The sequence below is a fragment of the Mustelus asterias genome, chromosome 11 (genome assembly GCF_964213995.1).
Source record: "Mustelus asterias chromosome 11, sMusAst1.hap1.1, whole genome shotgun sequence".
Lineage (NCBI taxonomy): Eukaryota > Metazoa > Chordata > Chondrichthyes > Carcharhiniformes > Triakidae > Mustelus > Mustelus asterias.
The window spans coordinates 9,234,796-9,254,395 of record NC_135811.1 but is presented as its reverse complement, the minus strand read 5'-3'; the positions used below and the strand labels follow the sequence as shown (position 1 = coordinate 9,254,395).

General features: G+C 45.5%; 1 protein-coding gene across 2 annotated transcripts in view; it reads left to right on the top strand.

Annotated features, from left to right (window-relative positions):
- Positions 1–19,600, top strand: part of LOC144500357 (ectonucleoside triphosphate diphosphohydrolase 4-like) — a 92,993-nt gene that overhangs the window by 51,752 nt on the left and 21,641 nt on the right. Inside the window, exons 7-9 of one of the 2 annotated variants that reach the window (XM_078223117.1) lie at positions 5,761–5,820; positions 14,623–14,777; positions 19,334–19,500. In XM_078223117.1, coding sequence (XP_078079243.1) covers positions 5,761–5,820; positions 14,623–14,777; positions 19,334–19,500 — 382 coding nt within the window. The remainder of the gene's footprint in view (positions 1–5,760; positions 5,821–14,622; positions 14,778–19,333; positions 19,501–19,600) is intronic. The other variant, XM_078223118.1, reaches the window with a different exon arrangement.

The following is a 19,600-nucleotide window of genomic DNA, read 5'->3' as shown; positions in this document are numbered from 1 at the left end:
GCATGGACAAGTTGGGCCGAAGGGCCCGTTTCCATGCTGTAAACCTCTGACTCTACGACTCCTCTACTCTATAAAGTGCACTTAATTCCCAAGCCTTAGCTTTGACATGACTGAACTTAATGCTTCTCCCACACAGAGTCGCTGTGATGCTTACATTTCTCACTGAACACAATACAGGTCAGGAAATATGCACAAATTCTGCACCTGAATCATTGAAGAATTGTAAATGTTTCACGTGACGCTGGAGCACAGGTCAAAAGTAGCCAAGCATGAAATTGGAGTTCCGGGCTAGCTTTGCTTTTGACTTGTTAAATTAGTTGTTGCAAATTAACCAGTTTGCAAAGTTCTCCGTTCGAACTCGTGTCTGTTTTGTAATTTAAAATGCAGATGTGTATGCTTGTTATATTTATAGAGTACAGAACCACGGCGCTGTAGTAGTGTACGTGTCAGTTCACAGCTCTGTAGGTGAGACTATTTAACACTTGCAGTGTCTGTGCAATGTGGAGTATTAGCCCAAGGCAAGCTTTGAATTTTTGCTGTGCTCTCTAACAAACTACTGAACGCCCTGCTAAAGGCAGAGAGGCTAGATTCACCACATGCCGTAGTCTCAAATCACTGCAGATAAACAGGCCCCAAGTTCGTCTCCCAGTCTTTACTGAGTTAGGTGATCCCAGTTGAAGAGCTGTTGAAAGCCCCCCCCCGTTTATTTTTCTGCTAGTTCCAGATGTGGATACCAGCTGAGGATGTGCGTGGGCTCAGCTCAGGGGGTTTTCTCACCTCTGAGCCAGAAGGTTGTGGGTTCAAGCCCACTCCAGAGTCTAGGGCACAAAATCGGGGCTGACACTCTCAGTGCTACTCTTTCCCTTGAGACAGTAAAATGAGGCCCTTTCTGCGCTCTCGGGTGTTAATGAGAAAAACCCCATGGATGGTACGATTTCTAAAATAAAAAGAATCCCCAGTATCTTGGTCAACATTCATAGAATCATAGAATCATAGAATCCCTACAGTGCAGAAGGAGGCCATTCGGCCCATCGAGTCTGCACCGACCACAATCCCACCCAGGCCCTACCCCCACATATTTTTACCCGCTAATCCCTCTAACCTACGCATCTCAGGACTCTAAGGGGCAATTTTTAACCTGGCCAATCAACCTAACCCGCACATCTTTGGACTGTGGGAGGAAACCGGAGCACCCGGAGGAAACCCACGCAGACACGAGGAGAATGTGCAAACTCCACACAGACAGTGACCCGAGCCGGGAATCGAACCCGGGACCCTGGAGCTGTGAAGCTGCAGTGCTAACATTGGTCCAAAGATGTGCAGGTTAGGTTGATTGGCCATGCTAAATTGCCCCTTAATGTCCTGGAATGTATAGGTTAGAGAGCTTAGCGGGGTAGATATGTGGGGTTACGGGGATAGGGCCTGGGTGGGATTGTTGTCGGTGCAGACTCGATGGGTTGAATGGCCTCCTTCTGCACTGTAGGGATTCTATGGATTTGGCACTGCACCGATGTCTCTTTAAGACAGATTACCTGGTCAACACAGCTGTTTGCGGGATCTTGCTGTGCACATATTGACTGCTGCGTCTCCTACATTACAACAGTGCCGACCGACACTTTAAAAAAGTACCTTTATGACCGTAAAGCACTTTGGAACGTCCAGAGGTCATGAAAGTCACTCTGGGTGTGCAAGTTTGTTCTTCCTTTTGCCAGTCGACCCACTAGTCTCTCAGTCTCTGTATCTGGGTTCCCACATGGGAAATGATCACTTGAATCAAACAGCAGCAGGATGGTTGGAGCTTGTGGCACTGAGTCTGAGAGTTTGGGAGAGGACGGGGACAGAGAAGTGAAGTGCTCTGCAGAGCTAATGCATGCGGGCGTCAGTATGGGTCTGGCACTGATCCAGCTTGCTTGGTGTTCTTCCGTGGTTTTCAGAGGTCTTGAGCTTTGTTGCAGCAAAATACCTACATTGCAATGTTCTTTTTAAAAAAATAATATTTGAATTTGTGATTTTGTGACACCCAGCGAGTAATTGCGTGTTTTTAGTGAGCTGAGAATTGCGATCAGCAGCTCCAGCGGCCCTGTGCACCCATGCTGATCCAAATAAACCCCACAATCGCAAGTGTCACTGCACCTCAGCATTAGTGTAACCGGTATCTGGGTCAGCCGCACAAAGGTAGTGTAGTTTACTCCCTAAGCTAGGATAAAAATAAGCTAAGCTAGCAAAAACAAGAAGGCAGATTACTAACTGAATGGCTGCAAATTGGGAGAGGGGAGTGTGCAGCGGGACCTGGGTGTCCTTGTGCACCAGTCACTGAAGGTAAGCATGCAGGTGCAGCAGGCAGTAAAGAAGACATGTTGGCCTTCATTACGAGAGGTTTCGAGTACAGGAGCAGGGATGTGTTGTTGCAGTTATGCAGGGCCTTGGTGAGGCAACACCGAGAGTATTGTGTGCAGTTCTGGCCTCCTTTTCTGAGGAAGGATGTTCTTGCTCTCGAGGGAGTGCAGCGAAGGTTTACCAGGCTGATTCCGGGGATGGCGGGACTGATGTATGAGGAGAGATTGACTGGGTTAGGACTGTTTTTGCTGGACTTCAGACAAATGACGGGGGGGATCTCATGGAGATTTATAAAATTCTAACAGGACTAGACAGGGTAGATGCAGGGAGGATGTTCCCGATGATTGGGGTGTCCAGAACCAGGGGTCACAGTCTGAGGATTCGGGGTAGACCATTTAGGATGGAGATGAGGAGATATTTCTTCACCCAAAGAGTGGTGAGTCTGTGAAATTCATTGCCACAGGAAGTAATTGATGCCAAAACATTGAATGTATTCAAGAGGCGGCTGGATATAGCACTTGGGGCAAATGGATCAAAGGTTATGGGGAGAAAGCAGGATTAGGCTATTGAGTTGGACGATCAGCCATGATTGTAATGAATGGGGGAGCAGGCTCGAAGGGCCAAATGGCCTCCTCCTGCTCCTATCTTCTATGTTTCTGTAAGTGTATGAAAATGTGCTCTGTATTAGAGTGAAAACAAAATACTGAGGATGTTGGAAATCTGAAATTAAAAACAGCAAATGCAGGTCAGGCAGCATCTGTGGGGAGAGAAACAGAGTTAACGTGTCGAGCCCTTATGACTTCTTCAGAAAGCTCTGAAGAGCAGCTGTACTGGATTCAATACATTACCTCTGTTTCTCTCTCTATAGATGCTGTCAGACCTGCTGAGCTTTCCCCAACATTTCCTGTTTTTTACTTTATTGGGGTATCTTGGTTTCCATTAGCTTTTTAGTTTAGAAAATCATAGAATCACTACAGTGCAGAAGGAGGCCATTTGACCCATCAAGTCTGCACCGACCACAATCCCACCCAGGTCCTATCCCCGTAACCCCATTTACCCTGCTAGACCCCTTAAACTAAGGGGCATCTTAGCATAGCCAATCAACCTAACCCGCACATCTTTGGAGTGTGAGAGGAAACCGGAGCACCCGGAGGAAACCCACGCAGACACGGGGAGAATGTACAAACTCCACACAGACAGCGACCCAAGGCCAGGAATTGAACCCGGGTCCCTGGCTGCTGTGAGGCAGCAGTGCTAACTACTGTGCCACCGTGCCGCCCTTAATTATCCTTTTGTTTTTCCGTTTGAAGATATAACCCACACCCCTTCTAAATATGGCTCCAATAATCAGTCAGCAATGGTTGCTCACCTCAGTAATGTAACCACCCTTGTAGCCAAACTAGATAGCATCTCATCTTCAGATTGTGCAGGGTTCCTGTTGAAACGTGGTACAGTCAGAATTGGTTAATTTAAACATTAGTTTACTTCCCTTTTAAAACCAAGTGGTTTTTTTTTGCTCGATGCTTGAAATTCCTCCCATTATCTCTTGGATTTCTGTTCAGATATCCATCCACTAGAAGGTGACGGAATGTCAGGCCATGTGTACATAAGCAACCCACGCTTACACATGGACACTGTAACCTCGAGTGAAATATAGACATTTCATCGCGTTTGCTCAGGTTGTCCCATCAGAGTTGAATCGCACTGGAAGTGTCCCTTCGTGTGTAAGTTCCACCATTAATATTGATCCTAAAAAGTGAAGATTTCATCTGTGGACGGATAATTTTGACTTGTAAGGGCTGGAGGTGTAAGTTTGCTATTTTCTTTACAAATGACCACATGACCCAGCTAAAACTGTAGCATGTGAGGCTTTTACAAACCACAGAATTGTTAGTAGTGAAGAAGGCCATTGGCCCATCGTGTCTGCAGTGCACGATTGTTAAACGGCTTCATTTCCCTTGCATTTTATTTTATCTGTCCGATTTCTTCACTGCCTTCCTCTTGTCAAGATACTGACTCTTTGGAGTACAATTCCATAGGCTTCAATCATCCACCTTATTCAAACCCCCACAGTGAATGTTAGCGGGCTATTCAGATGGCTTCTGTCAGTCTCTCCAAGCCTTGCGTTAGCATTCTGCTATTCGTAGCCATCTTCCAGCCTTCTTATCAGACTCCACGATGTGCACGTTGTGCGATAAGCAAGACATGACAAAAGGAAGCATTTGTACTGTGATTAAGTAAGGCCCCCATTTTCCCCTCCCTCTCCCAAAAAAGAACATAAAGAACATAAGAACTAGCAGCAGGAGTAGGCCATTTGGCTACTTGAGCCTGCTGTGCCATTCGGTAAGATCATGGCTGATCTTTTCATGGACTCAGCTCCACTTACCCGCCTGCTCACCGTAACACTTAATTCCTTTACTGTTCAAAAATCTATCTATCTTTGCCTTAGGAACATTCAATAAGGTAGAGGTAGCCTCAATTGCTTCACTGGGCAGAGAATTCCATAGATTCACAACCCTTTGGGTGAAGAAGTTCTTCCTCAACTCAGTCCTAATTCTGCTCCCCTTTATTTTCAGGCCATGCCCCCTAGTTCTAGTTTCACCCGCCAGTGGAAACAACCTCCCTGCTTCTATCTTATCTATTCCCTTCATAATCAAAAGCCTAAAGTTGTGGATCCAGCGCAGAGCGTGTGACTAATGCTGAGGTCATGGAATCATTTGTGACTCTGAAGGAGGCCATTCAATCCATCAGACCTATGCTGTCCCTCTGTGGGGACATCCAGTTATTTCCAATCCTGTGCCCTGTCCTGTACCCTGCAAGTATATGTCCTTCACGTGCCCTTCTAATTCCCTATTTAGATCAATGATCATCTCCGCTCCTGCCATCCTCACACGCCGAGAGTTCCAGGCCTTTACCACTCTCTGCATAAAAAAAGTTCTTTCTCATATCCCCTCACTACATCTCTTGACCGAAGCCTTAAATCTGTGTCTCCGAGTCCTTGTACCATCAGCCAATGGGAACAGTTTTTGTCATAATTTCTACACCACTTTTATATCTCTACTCCCACCCTCTACGTCCCCGCAATCAGTGTCACACGCAAACACAAGAAATGCTGGAAAGTCTCAGCAGGTCTGACAGCATCTGTGGGGAGAGAATAGAGCCAACGTTTCGAGTCTAAATGACCCTTCGTTAGATCCTTCGTCAGGGTCATCCGGACTCGAAACGTTGGCTCTATTCTCTCTCCCCACGGATGCTGTCAGACCTGCTGAGATTTTCCAGCATTTTCTGTTTTTGTTTCGGATTCCAGCATCCGCAGTATTTTGCTTTTATCTCCACTCAGCATGTTGGGTCCTGAAGCATCTTCTCTGTTGTCTTATTTTACTTATTCAATCTTGTTACTGACGTGTAGAATTATGTTAACAGGAGTCTATGCCTGGATTGGAATCAACTTTGTTCTTGGGCGATTTGACCACATTGAAGATGGTAAGTCCGCCTGTTTGCGTGTGACACTGATTGCGGGGACGTAGAGGGTGGGAGTAGAGATATAAAAGTGGTGTAGAAATTATGACAAAAACTGTTCCCATTGGCTGTCGGTACAAGGACTCGGAGACACAGATTTAAGGCTTCGGTCAAGAGATGTAGTGAGGGGATGTGAGAAGGAACTTTGTTATCAAATTTGTCCATCGGGTGGGTAGGGATCTCCCTAGCCCAAAAGGTCGTGAATGTAGCCCAATCCATCACGCAGACCAGCCTCCCATCCATTGACTCTGTCTACACTTCCCGCTGCCTCGGCAAAGCAGCCAGCATAATTAAGGACCCCACGCACCCCGGACATTCTCTCTTCCGCCTTCTTCCGTCGGGAAAAAGATACAAAAGTCTGAGGTCACGTACCAACCGACTCAAGAACAGCTTCTTCCCTGCTGCCATCAGACTTTTGAATGGACCTACCTTGCATTAAGTTGATCTTTCTCTACACTCTAGCTATGACTGTAACACTACATTCTGCACTCTCTCGTTTCCTTCTCTATGAACGGTATGCTTTGTCTGTATAGCGCGCAAGAAACAATACTTTTCACTGTAAATACATGTGACAACAATAAATCAAATAAAATCGGATTAACCCAACGTGATCCTTGCTGTCTATTCTGGTCTATGTCCAACACTCCACTCTTGACTCTAGTGCCCTGTCTCTCTCTCTCTCTGCCCGGCCGCTTCTTTTCTTCACTTTTGACAAATTTCAGCCCCTTTTCTCTGGAGTTTTCTTCCCAAACCTCTCTGCTTGGCTAGTCGTCTTTCCTGTTTCTAAAACTATTTTGAAACCAGCAGTGCTGTTAGCTGCCAGGATTCTCTTCTCCTCTCTGCCATTTGTCCTGTTCTTCCTCTGAAGCGCTTTTGGCTTGTTTTTCTCCCCAAGTGTTACCTCGGTGTAAGTTGTTTTTCTTCCTCATTCTGGCTCGGCCAGTTTCTGTTTCATGTTTACTGCTTTATTTTAGTCTCCAAAAAGTTATTTTTGCAGGAAATGTCTGCAAAACCACCAACATCCTTTAAGAATCCCCTAATTTCACACGTGTCTGATTTGAAGAGTACATAAAAATCCTTCAGATCGTTAAAAGGCAAGCAACTGTGAGCAGCCTATTTGGTCTCCCCATCCAAAAGGATGAGCAAAGCTTAGATCCAGGAACATAGGAGCAGCAGTTAGCTAGTTAACCCCTCGAGCCTGTTTGATCATTCGATGTGATTTTTCGTGGCTGATCCTTATTCCAACTCGGTGGCACAGTGGTTAGCACTGCTGCCTCACAGCGCCAGGGACCCAGGTTCGATTTCCAGCTTGGGTCACTGTCCGTGTGGAGTTTGCACATTCTCCCCATGTCTGCGTGGGGGTGCTCCGGTTTCCTCCCACACTCCAATGATGTGCGGGTTAGGTGGATTGGCCATGCTAAATTGCTCCTTAGTGTCAGAGGGACTAGCTTAGGGTAAATGCATGGGGTTATGGGGTTAGGACCTGGGTGGGATTGTGGTCAATGCAGACTCAATGGGCCGAATGGCCTCCTTCTGCACTGTAGGATTCTATGATTCTAACTCCATTTACCTATTTTAACTCTATATCCATTAATCTCCTCAACTAGTGAAAATCAATGGACTTCAAATTGAAGGTTAATAAACCAAGCTGTCATCTGATGCAGTTTGTGGAAGAGAGTTCCACACTTGTACCACCTTTTGATAAAGTTAAAGTTTATTTATGAGTCACAAGTAGGCTTACATTAACACTGCAATGAAGTTACTATGAAAATCCCCTAGTCGCCATACTCTGGCGCCTGTTCGGGTACACTGGGTGAGAACTTAGCATGGCCAATGCACCTAACCAGCACGTCTTTCGGACTGTGGGAGGAAACTGGAGCACCCGGAAGAAGCCCATGTAGACACGGGGAGAACAGTCAGGCTCCACACAGACAGTGACCCAAGACAGGAATCGAACCTGGGTCTCTGGCGCTGTGAGGCAGCAGTGCTGACCACTGTGCCATCATGCCACCTTTGTCGAGGCAGTGGGAAGTGTAGACAGAGTCAATGGATGAGAGGTTGGTTTGTGTGATGGACTGGGCTTTGTTCACAACCCTTACTTATTTAATCACTTAACCTATAGTCCAAGGGGAAGAGATGCAAAAGTCTGAGGTCACGTACCAACTGACTCAAGAACAGCTTCTTCCCTGCTGCCTTCAAACTTTTGAATGGACCTACCTGGCATTAAGTTGATCTCTGTCTACACCCTAGCTATGATTGTAACACTACATTCTGCACTCTCTCATTTCCTTCTCTATGAACGGTATGCTTTGTCTGTAGGGCACGCAAGAAACAATACTTTTCACTGTATGTTAATACACGTGACATTAATAAATCAAATGAAATCCAAGAAGTTGTTCTGGAGTCGGTTGGTACGTGACCTCAGACTCAGGTATCTGTTTCCCGATGTAAGGGGTGGGGTGGGCACGCTGGTACAGTGGTTAGCACTGTTGCCTCACAGCGCCAGAGACCCAGGTTCAATTCCCGTCTTGGGTCACTGTCTGTGAGGAGTTTGCACGTTCTCCCCGTGTCTGCGTGGGTTTCCTCCGGTTGCTCCGGTTTTCTCCCACAGTCTGAAAGAGGTGCTGGTTAGGGTGCATTGACCCAAACAGGCGCCGGAGTGTGGCGACTAGGAGAATTTCACAGTAACCTCATTGCAGTGTTGATGTAAGCCTACTAAATAAACTTTAAAACTTTACATTAAAAGAAAGTGGAAGAGAGAATGTCCGGGGTGCTTGGAGTCCTTGATTATGCTGGCTGCTTTTCCGAGGCAGCAGAAAGTGTAGACAGAGTCAGTGGATGGGAGGCTGGTTTGTGTGATGGTTTGGGCTTCGTTCACAACCCTAACTTAACTTAATCGCTTAAGCTATAATCCTAGGAATTCTAGTCTATGTTACATAATTTCTGCTCCTAATTTAGACTCCAGAGCCCTTTCTGGAGAAGGGGAGAGAGGACAGTTTCATTCCATTAGTCTGTATTGGATTGAAGCCTTCGGCTTAACCAGGCCGGACATGACAGCTGCTTTCGGCCTGTACACAGTCTGAATTTGAAGTTGGTTAGAGCGACATAAAGTTTGTTGCACCCTGGCTTTAAAATAACTGGACAAATATCTGATTGAGAAAGGAACTGAATGTTCCAAGGACAGGCTGAGATGAACTGTTATGGTTTCCATTGTCCTGGGTCACAGGAAACTCTCGCAGCGGGTCGGAACTGAATAACAAACAAAATGTAGATAGAAATCCTGGCAGTTTTCTTTAACTAGCCGCGGATGATACAGACAACTTTATTGTGAGCATTTTCAGTTGTGGTTACAAACCAGTCCTACTTCCCCACAACCCAAACAGCTAAGCAGGGGAGAGTCTTTGATGGTGCGGGTTATTGATGGGTTGTTAGAAGCAGCAACACAAGATGGCTCAAATGGCCTTATTTATCCTTATCTATTTATGGTCACCAGCAACATCCTGCGGGTTGCCATTGTGAGTGGAGTGGGTGGCACAGTGGTTCGCACTGCTGCCTCACAGCGCCAGAAACCGGGGTTCAGTTCCCATTTGGGGTCACTGTTTGTGCGGAGTCTGCACATTCTCAACGTGTCTGCGTGGGTTTCCTCCGGGTGCTCCGGTTTCCTCTCACAGTCCGAAAGATGTGCCGGTTGGGTGCATTGGCCATGCTAAATTCTCCCTCCGTGTATCCGAACAGGCGCCGCCAGTGTGGCGACTGGGAGATTTTCACAGTAACTTCATTGCAGTGTTAATGTAAGCCTACCTGTGACATGAATAAATAAACTTTATAAAAATTCCCAACTTTAATGTCGAACCCTATGCATGTAGGAGCTCCAGGAGCCTGACTTCCAATTTTGAACTCCTTTATAATTATATCTCTCCCAAAAGTTCTGAAATGCCACCACTGCTCCCACGAGGAATCATCTTTAAGAAAATGCCCACTAGTTTTCCTACATTGTACCAATAAAACATTGCTGGATCTGCTTTTAACCCAGCTTTTAGGACAGACTTAACTGAAAAATACCATGATGTGGAGATGCCAACGTTGGACTGGGGTGGGCATAGTAAGAAATCTCACAACACCAGGTTGAAGTCCAACGGTCCAATAAACTGTTGGACTTTAACCTGGTGTTGTGAGACTTCTTACTATGAAAAATACCAGACCCTGGTGCATCATTCAGCCCGTAAACACACTTGTTCAGCCTCCAGAATTTCCCCTCTATATCTCCATCTCCCTTTGGAGGCTTTAAGAAATTTTCTCTTTGAAGTTGTTCCCCTTGCATTTTTGCTTTCACGTCAATAGATTTATATTCCATTGTCTCTAAAATTGCGAGGAAAATTCTCAAACCTTGCTTTTCCCATTGGGGACACTGTTGGGGAGTCTACTTTAACTTCCTGGTTGCCCAGTTGTTCCTCAAGGCCCTGAGCTAAGATCTGATCTCAGTTTCACACATACCATCAGGAAGTACTTTCTCTGTACATATCTGGGGCGAATGGGGTCAAAGGTTATGGGGAGAAAGCAGGATTAGGCTATTGAGTTAGACGATCAGCCATGATCGTGATGAATGGCGGAGCAGGCTCGAAGGGCCAAATGGCCTCCTCCTGCTGCTATCTTTCTATGTTTCCATATCCATTTATAGGCTCAAAGATCTATGGGACAATATTCATATTTTCACACATACTCCCGAATTCATCTTTGGTAAATTGTCCTCCACTGTCCATGAAGAATTTAGCTAGTGCTCACAGCCCCATTCCTATCCATCTTTCCATTACTTTATCGATAATCGCTTTGTGGGTTTTCCAAAAATCACTGTTGACGCTACATCTCTAAAATGTAGGAGAAAAATATTTTTACTTTATTCCATACTTTGAGATCCATCTTCACAGTTCCATTAAAGTCTCTCGCCAAAAGAAGACTTGCTACTGGTCACAATGGCATGCTCCTTTACTCCTTAGAAGTTGCACATTTTTCACTAAAATCCTCGACAAGTCTCCCTCGTGTATTCCTCATCCAGTACTCCTGCACCCTTCAACAGAATCTTCAACCCACGGCCAGAGGGATGCATCAGCTGTTGACGTTGTTTGGCAATAATTTGTTTCTTCCCTTTAAGCTCCTTTTCCCAGCTGTCATTAATACCCCTTTAACATTCTGTCTAGTGATGATAGACTTTAAAGGCGTGCGATAATGTCCCGGCAGTGTAAATTGTAAATCTATCAAAAAATAATCGCTTTATCATGCTCCATGTTCAGCTGCATGTGGATCTTTGCCTTTGAAGGTTTACTTAAGGGAAGCAGTGGCATAGCGACCTTATCACTGGCCGTATTATCATAGTTGTATTATCATTGGACTAGTATTTGCTGATGACACCAAGATTGGTGGAGTAGTGGATGAGGAGGGCTGTTGTAGGCTGCAAAGAGACATAGATAGGATGCAAAGTGGGCTGAAAAATGGCAAATGGAGTTTAACCCTGATAAATGTGAGGTGATTCATTTTGGTAGGACTAATTTAAATGTGGATTACAGGGTCAAAGGTAGGGTTCTGAAGACTGTGGAGGAACAGAGAGATCTTGGGGTTCATATCCACAGATCTCTAAAGGTTGCCACTCAAGTGGATAGAGCTGTGAAGAAGGCCTATAGTGTGTTAGCTTTTATTAACAGGGGGTTGGAGTTTAAGAGCCGTGGGGTAATGCTGCAACTGTACAGGACCTTGGTGAGACCACATTTGGAATATTGTGTGCAGTTCTGGTCACCTCACTATAAGAAGGATGTGGAAGCGCTGGAAAGAGTGCAGAGGAGATTTACCAGGATGCTGCCTGGTTTGGAGGGTAGGTCTTATGAGGAAAGGTTGAGGGAGCTAGGGCTGTTCTCTCTGGAGCGGAGGAGGCTGAGGGGAGACTTAATAGAGGTTTATAAAATGATGAAGGGGATAGATAGAGTGAACGTTCAAAGACTATTTCCTCGGGTGGATGGAGCTATTACAAGGGGGCATAACTATAGGGTTCGTGGTGGGAGTTACAGGAAGGATATCAGAGGTAGGTTCTTTACGCAGAGAGTGGTTGGGGTGTGGAATGGACTGCCTGCAGTGATAGTGGAGTCAGACACTTTAGGAACATTTAAGCGGTTATTGGATAGGCACATGGAGCACACCAGGATGATAGGGAGTGGGATAGCTTGATCTTGGTTTCAGATAAAGCTCGGCACAACATCGTGGTCCAAAGGGCCTGTTCTGTGCTGTACTGTTCTATGTTCTATGTTCTAGTAGTGCAGAGACAAAGGGCGTGATTTTACGGTTTCACTCGTCCCAAAACCATAAAATCCTGACCGAGGTTAACGGACCTTTCCATGGTCCGCCCCTCGCCCGCTCTGATTCCCGTGGTGGGCGGGGTGGTAAAATTCCAGCCAAAGAGTAAAGCTCTGGGAACCCGGGTTTGAATCCCACCACGGCAGGTGGCGAGATGTGAATTCAATAAAAACCCAAAATTAAAAGTCTGATGGTGAACAAACCATTGTCAGTTGGAATAAAAGTCCATCTGGTTCACTAATGTCCTTCAGGGAAGGAAATCTGCCGTCCTTACCTGGTCTGGCCGACATATGACTCCAGAGACACAGTAATGTGGTTGACTCTTACAATGTCCTTTGAAATGGCCCAGCCAACCACTCAGTTCAAGAGGAACAAGCAATAAAAACTGGCCCAGCTATTGAGGCCCTTGAGTAATGAATAAATAAAAACCTTAATAGTAAAGGTATTTCGCTCGAAAGATCAGTACAGGATACTCATTACCAGACTGGTGACCAATATTATTCTTTCCGATTTGTTAGTAATGTCCTCCTCACCTCCGTATCTTCCATGTTGCCTCAAAAACCGTTTTTAACATTTTTAATGATATTTTGAGTCACATTTAAAGCACCTCTGACCACCCCTTGGTTATTTCATAATTGCCCAACTCCCAGCCTATTATAGTTCCCAAAATGTCTCTGTCTTATAATTTTTTGTCTGTAATTCTTCTTTTGTACAGATGTTTGGGCCCTGTATTTGAATGGGCTCAAAATGTTGCTCGTGTCGTAGCCTCCAACTTTGGTGTCACTACTGAACACCCCGTTTGCACCATAAAAGCAGCCAGAAATGAATTGTTTCTCAATGTATCCTTCACTTTGAATCTAAATCTGGTTAAAACCAAGAGCATATCTATGTTTGACTCGCTAAGACTTCTTCATCAGCACCTTCCAAACCCGCAACCTCTACTACCTAGAAGGACAAGGGCAACAGATGCATGGGAACACCAACATCTGTGGATTTCCCTCCACTGTGGGAGGCACAGTGGTTAGCACTGCTGTCTCAGAGCACCAGGGACACAGGTTCAATTCCGGCCTCGGTCACTGTCAGTGTGGAGTTTGCACGTTCTCCCTGTGTCTGCGTGGATTTCCTCCGGGTGCTCCGGTTTCCTACCGCAGTCCACAGATGTGCGGGTTAGGTTGATTGGCCATGCTAAGTTCCCCTTAGGGCGATTAGCAGGGTAAATGTGTGGGGTGTTGGAATGGATGGGATTGTTGTCGGTTCAGACACGATGGGCCAAATGGCCTCCTCCTGTACTGTAGGGATTCTAGGTTGCAGACCATGATGCCTTGGAACTATATCACCGTTCCTTCATCGTTGCTGGGTCAACCTCCTAGAACTCCCTTCCGAACAGTACTCTGGGTGTACTTCCATCACGTACCACGTGGACTGCAGTGGGTCAGGATAGTGGCTCGCCACCGCCTTCTCAAAAGCACCAAGGGAATGGGCAATAAGTGCTGACCTCACCGGTGACACTCACATCCGAACAACATTTTAAAAAAAAGTTGCATTGATGCTGTGCTGATAAAGCTTATCAGATTTGAACAGGTCACTGATCTAATCAAAGCCTCTTTCTTTTCCTGTTCTCATAGCGTCATTGAGGTTTACAGCATGGAAACAGGCCCTTCAGCCCAACTTGTCCATGCCGCACTTTTTTTTAAACCCCTAAGCTAATTCCAATTGCCAACATTTGACCCATATCCTTCTACACCCATCTTACCCATGTAACTGTCTAAACACTTTTTAAAAGACAAAATTGTACCGCCTCTACTACTGCCTCTGGCAGCTTGTTCCAGACACTCACCACCCTCTGTGTGAACAAATTGCCCCTCTGGACACTTTTGTATCTCTCCCCTCTCACCTTAAACCTATGCCCTCTAGTTTTAGACTCCCCTACCTTTGGGAAAAGATATTGACTATCTAGCTGATCTGTGCCCCTCATTATTTTATAGACCTCTATAAGATCACCCCTCAGCCTCCTACGCTCCAGAGAAAAAAGTCCCAGTCTATCCAGCATCTCCTTATAACTCAAACCATCGAGTCCCGGTAGCTTCCTAGTAAACCTTTTCTACACCCTTTCTAGTTTAATAATATCCTTTCTATAATAGGGTGACCAGAATTGCACACAGTATTCCAAGTGTGGCCTTACCAATGTCTTGTACAACTTCAACAAGACATTCCAACTCCTGTATTCAATGTTCTGACCGATGAAACCAAGCATGCTGAATGTCTTCTTCACCACTCTGTCCACCTGTGACTCCACTTTCAAGGAGCTATGAACCTGTATCCCGAGATCTCTTTGTTCTCTAACTCTCCCCAACGCCCTACCATTAACTGAGTAAGTCCTGCCCTGGTTCAATCTACCAAAATGCATCTGTTCTGATCTGTTTTTAGATGATGACGCCCGTGTTGCCGTAACTGTGTCCAGCAACCCTAACCAAGGCCCTGTGATTCGCAAACGCACTGTTGGCATACTGGACATGGGTGGAGCTTCTGTTCAAATTGCTTATGAGGCGACAAATCCTGTAACCTATGTCTCACCAAAGCAGGTGAGTATCTAACTTCATTTGAATTATTATCAAGGGTATTTACTCAGGATGGCTCCTTTTAGATGATCTCAATGTTTGCGAGTAATGAATTACATCGCCACCTCTTTCTTGGTCTCCTCATTGACCGACGCACGAAGCCACTTTCCAATCTTAAAAAGGTAAACCAAAATCAATGGTTTTTCACAGCCCAGGTTCAATCCTTGTGTGCGGATTTCCACTGGGAAGCGTTTAATCAATGGACAAAAGCCAGGGCTGAAGTGAGCTCTGTTGGGATTTCCCTATGCAGTTGGATAGCATTTACACCTGAACAATAGACACACTGGAAAGTACTAGAAGGTAACTTCCAGATGTTGAACTGACTTCTAGTGAGTTGATGCTATTGGCAAGGGAATGATAGAAACTTACCACTTAGTATTCCATGGTTATCAGTTAAGGTATTGCTTCCTCTTCATCTAACTAGGTACTCTGTAGCCTTCAATAATGAGTTCAACAAGTTCAGGCTATGAACCCTAAAGTTAAAGTTTATTTATTAAGTAGACTTACATTCACACTGCAACAAAGCTATCGTGAAAATCCCCTTCTCCCCACACTCCGGCGCCTGTTCGGGTACACTGAGGGAGAATTTAGCATGGCCAATGCAACTAACCTGCACATCTTTCGACTGTGGAGGAAACTGGAGCATCCAGAGGAAACCCACGCAGACACGGGGAGAATGTGCAAACTCCACGCAGACAGTGACCCAAGCCAGGAATCGAACCTGTGAGGCAGCAGTGCTAACCACTGTGCCACCGTGCCACCCCGTCCCCAATTTTGATTCTTTGTTTGCCATGTGCTAGTTTGAATTTTGTTTTTAATGTTTTTGTTTTTGGACAGAGCTGTTCATTAGTCGGGCATTTACACTCACTTTGGACTAACGCCTTGTTTCTTTACTACAACTGTTACCGCCCTCTTTGCCTATTGCTCCCTTATATCTTCATCATTTAATCTCTCCCTTTCTCTGCCCTATTCCAGACCTTCCTTTTTGTACTTCCTGTCCCTCCCCACAAATTAGATGGCGTGTAACCCATCAAGTTTCTATCTTCCTTGAGTCCTGAGGAAGTGTTACATTGAACTCATTAACTGGGTTTCTCTTCACAGATGCTGCCAGACCTGCTGAGTATTTCCAGCATTTTCTGGTTTTATTTTGGAATTCCCACAGCTGTGGTATTTTGCTTTTATCTCTACCTTGTTAAAATCCCTCCATTGCTCCTTCCCTTTCCTGAAACCTGCTCCGGCTCTCCAGTCTTCTGAAAATCTTACATTCCTGTAACTCAGTCATTGTACGGATCTTCACTTTTTTTGGCACACCACCTCCCTAGTTGTCCGGGCCCTATACTTCAAAACTCCCTCTCTAAAACTCTCTAACTGACCTCCCTTAACACGCTCCATAAATCCTGCCTTAATGACCAAGGCCGGAATTTTATATTGCTTGGGTAGATGCGTACCCGACCTGGGAGTGTGTGAAATCGTGCGAGAAGACATTGGCTGCATGTCCCATTGTCATAGAATCAGAGGAACCCTACAGTACAGAAGGAAGCCATTTGGCCTATCAGGTCTGCACGGACCATAATCCCACCCAGCCCTATCCCCGTAACACCACGTATTTACCCTGCTAGTCCTCCTGACACTAAGGGGCAATTTACCATGGCCAATCAACCTAACTCACACACCTTTGACTCTGGGAGGAAACCCACGCAGACACGAGGAACATGTGCAAACTCCACACAGACAGTGATCTAAGCTGGGAATCGAACCTGGGTCCCTGGTGCTGTGAGGCAGCAGTGCCAACCACTGTGCCATTGTGCCGCCGCACTGTGCCACCGTCATTGCGCACTTGATTTGATTTATTATCACATGTATTAACATACAGTGAAAAGTATTGTTTCTTGCGCACTATACAGACAAAGCATACCGTTCATAGAGAAGGAAACGAGAGAGTGCAGAATGTAGTGTTACAGTTAGGGTGTAGAGAAAGATCAACTTAATGCAAGGTAGGTCCATTCAAAAGTCTGACAGCAGCAGGGAAGAAGCTGTTCTTGAGTCGGTTGGTACGTGACCTCAGACTTTTGTATCTTTTTCCCGACGGAAGAAGGTGGAAGAGAGAATGTTCGGGGTGCGGGGGGTCCTTAATTATGCGGCGGGTGTTTGCAAGAGTCGGAAGCATGTCAGTTGACAATCAGTTAGTCAACTTAACCCATTAAGGGGCCAATTGAAAGCAATTTGAGGTGGGCTATCTATTTTTATGGTTGGCAGGCAGGCAGATTGGCCAGGCAACCTTTACGTTTTAGCTTCAACCTTGACCCAGGGTGGGATAAGATGTAAGAGCTGAAATAAAATTTAAAACGGGGCTGAGGTTTGTCTTTGAATGCGCTGTCCAGACATTATTTGCAGGGTTTTATCACTGAGATTTAATTTGTACAGCTTCGCAGCCGCTGTCTCCTTGAGGGAGTCCATTAGCCCATTGGGGAGTGGCACGGTGGCACAGTGGTTAGCACTGCTACCTCACAGCGCCAGGGGCCCAGGTTCGATTCCCAGCTTGGGTCTCTGTCTGTGCAGAGTGTGCATGTTCTCCCTGCGTGGGTTTCCTCCCCCAGTCCGAAAGACGTGCTGGTTAGGTGCATTGGCCATTCTAAACTCTCCCTCAATGTATCCGAACAGGCGCCGGAGTGTGGTGACTAGGGGAATTTCACAGTAACTTCATTGCAGTGTTAGTGTAAGCCTACTCGTGATTAATAAATAAACTTAAAACAAGAAGCACCAAGGATTGCCATGTATTTATTTGTACTTGGCAAGTTTCAGCAGAACGACATTTGCTGTCAGTTGGGTGAAAGGGATGTTTTTTGTAATGGCTCTCGACTTTTGCCAGCTGAGATCGGAGTTGCTGCCTGAGCTGTTGCAGCCCATGCTCCTTCGCTATTGTTTTGACCTGTCTGTCTATAGATAACAACATTCCAATTCAAGATTCTGTCCAGGGTCAGACTTGGTTGTTAGCCGAATGTATTAATCACCAAGTTCTAACTGTCAAGGGAAAGAAGGGGAAGGGAAGCATTGGTAATGTAGGTTATATGGTCACACAGCTGACACTTCATATAAAACTGGTCAAATTCCTGTGGCATTACACACATTGTGTCAACACCAATCGTCAGATAAAGCAGGATTGAAAGATGCCCTTGGGCGTGGAGACATAATTCAAGCCTCGTTCTAAAGTCCGACATTCTGTCCTTATTCTTCTGTAATACTTTGATCATAGTGCTTTTCATAACTTCAGGAGGTCCCAAAGTGTTTTTATGTCTCACGAAGTGTAGCCTTTTATTGTAATATAATCAACATGTGGCAGTTCAGGAAGCAACCAGTGGAACTGGTAAGAATGTGGGATTCATCAGACTGAAGACAGCTAATTGGAAGATGCAAAGAGGAGGCACCACAGTGCTGCCTTTGGCAGGAGGGTATAATTACAGCATAACAAGTCTACACAGGCACTTTTCAGTAAACATAGGAATTCATTACAGAAGTATTAACACCAATTAGGAGTAGAATTTTTAATATTATAGAAACTGAACTTTTTTTTGAAGAAGAGCTTTGAGACCTGTAGTGATCCATAGAAACTAGTAGCAGGCGTAGGCCATTCGGCCCTTCGAGCCTGCTCCGTCATTCATTTTGATCATGGCTAATCATTGAATTCAACATCCTGATTGCCCCTGCCCCCCAATCCAATCGCAACATGGGCAGTCTTCACTCTTTCTGGTTGTATCACAGCTTGGTATGGCTCCTGCTCTGCCCAAGACCGCAAGAAACTACAAAGGGTCGTGAATGAAGCCCAGTCCCATCACGCAAACCAGCCTCCCATCCATCGACTCTGTCTACACTTCCCGCTGCCTCGGAAAAGCAGCCAGCATAATTAAGGACCCCACGCACCCCGGACATTCTTTCTTCCACCTTCTTCCGTCGGGAAAAAGATACAAAAGTCTGAGGTCATGTTCCAACCGACTCAAGAACAGCTTCTTCCCTGCTGCCGTCAGACTTTTGAATGGACCTACCTCGCACTAAGTTGATCTTTCTCTACACCCTAGCTATAACTGTAACACTACATTCTGCACTCCTTTCCTGCTCTATGAGTGGTGTGCTTTGTCTGTATAACGCGCAAGAAACAATGCTTTCACTGTCTACTCATACATGTGACAAAATAAATCAAATTTGAGTTTCAGTTCGGGGACTGACTGATTCTGACGCGAGATAGAATTATTTAAAAATTGTCCCATTCCCAGCACTGATGGATTTCGCCTCTGAGAAGGAGACAGTTCATCCAAAAAACATGAAAGGGGATTTATTTCGTTTTCATTCCTTTTGGCTTTTTTTTGTAAGGAAGGATAGAGGGTTATTTCTGTGGATTTTGTTTTGTGGAGGCTTTTGTAGTGCGGAGAACAAGTATTCAAGAGACTGTATGTGCCTTCCGCATTGTATGAATTTAACTTTATAAAACATGTCATTCTGACTAAGCTGCAGGTTTATCTTTGCAGGAAGAAGCTGCAAAAGGTTTACTGGCTGAATTCAACCTCGGCTGCGACTTGCATCATACTGAGCACATGTACAGGGTTTATGTCACTACTTTCCTGGGATTCGGTGGTAATTATGCACGGCAACGCTATGAAGATCTCATTTTTAATAATACCACTAATACAAATAGGTACGTGACTACGAGAGGTACGAGAGGGCTAGAATACAAGAGCAGGGATGTACTTCTGAGGGTGTATGAGGCTCTGGTCAGACCCCATTTGGAGTATTGT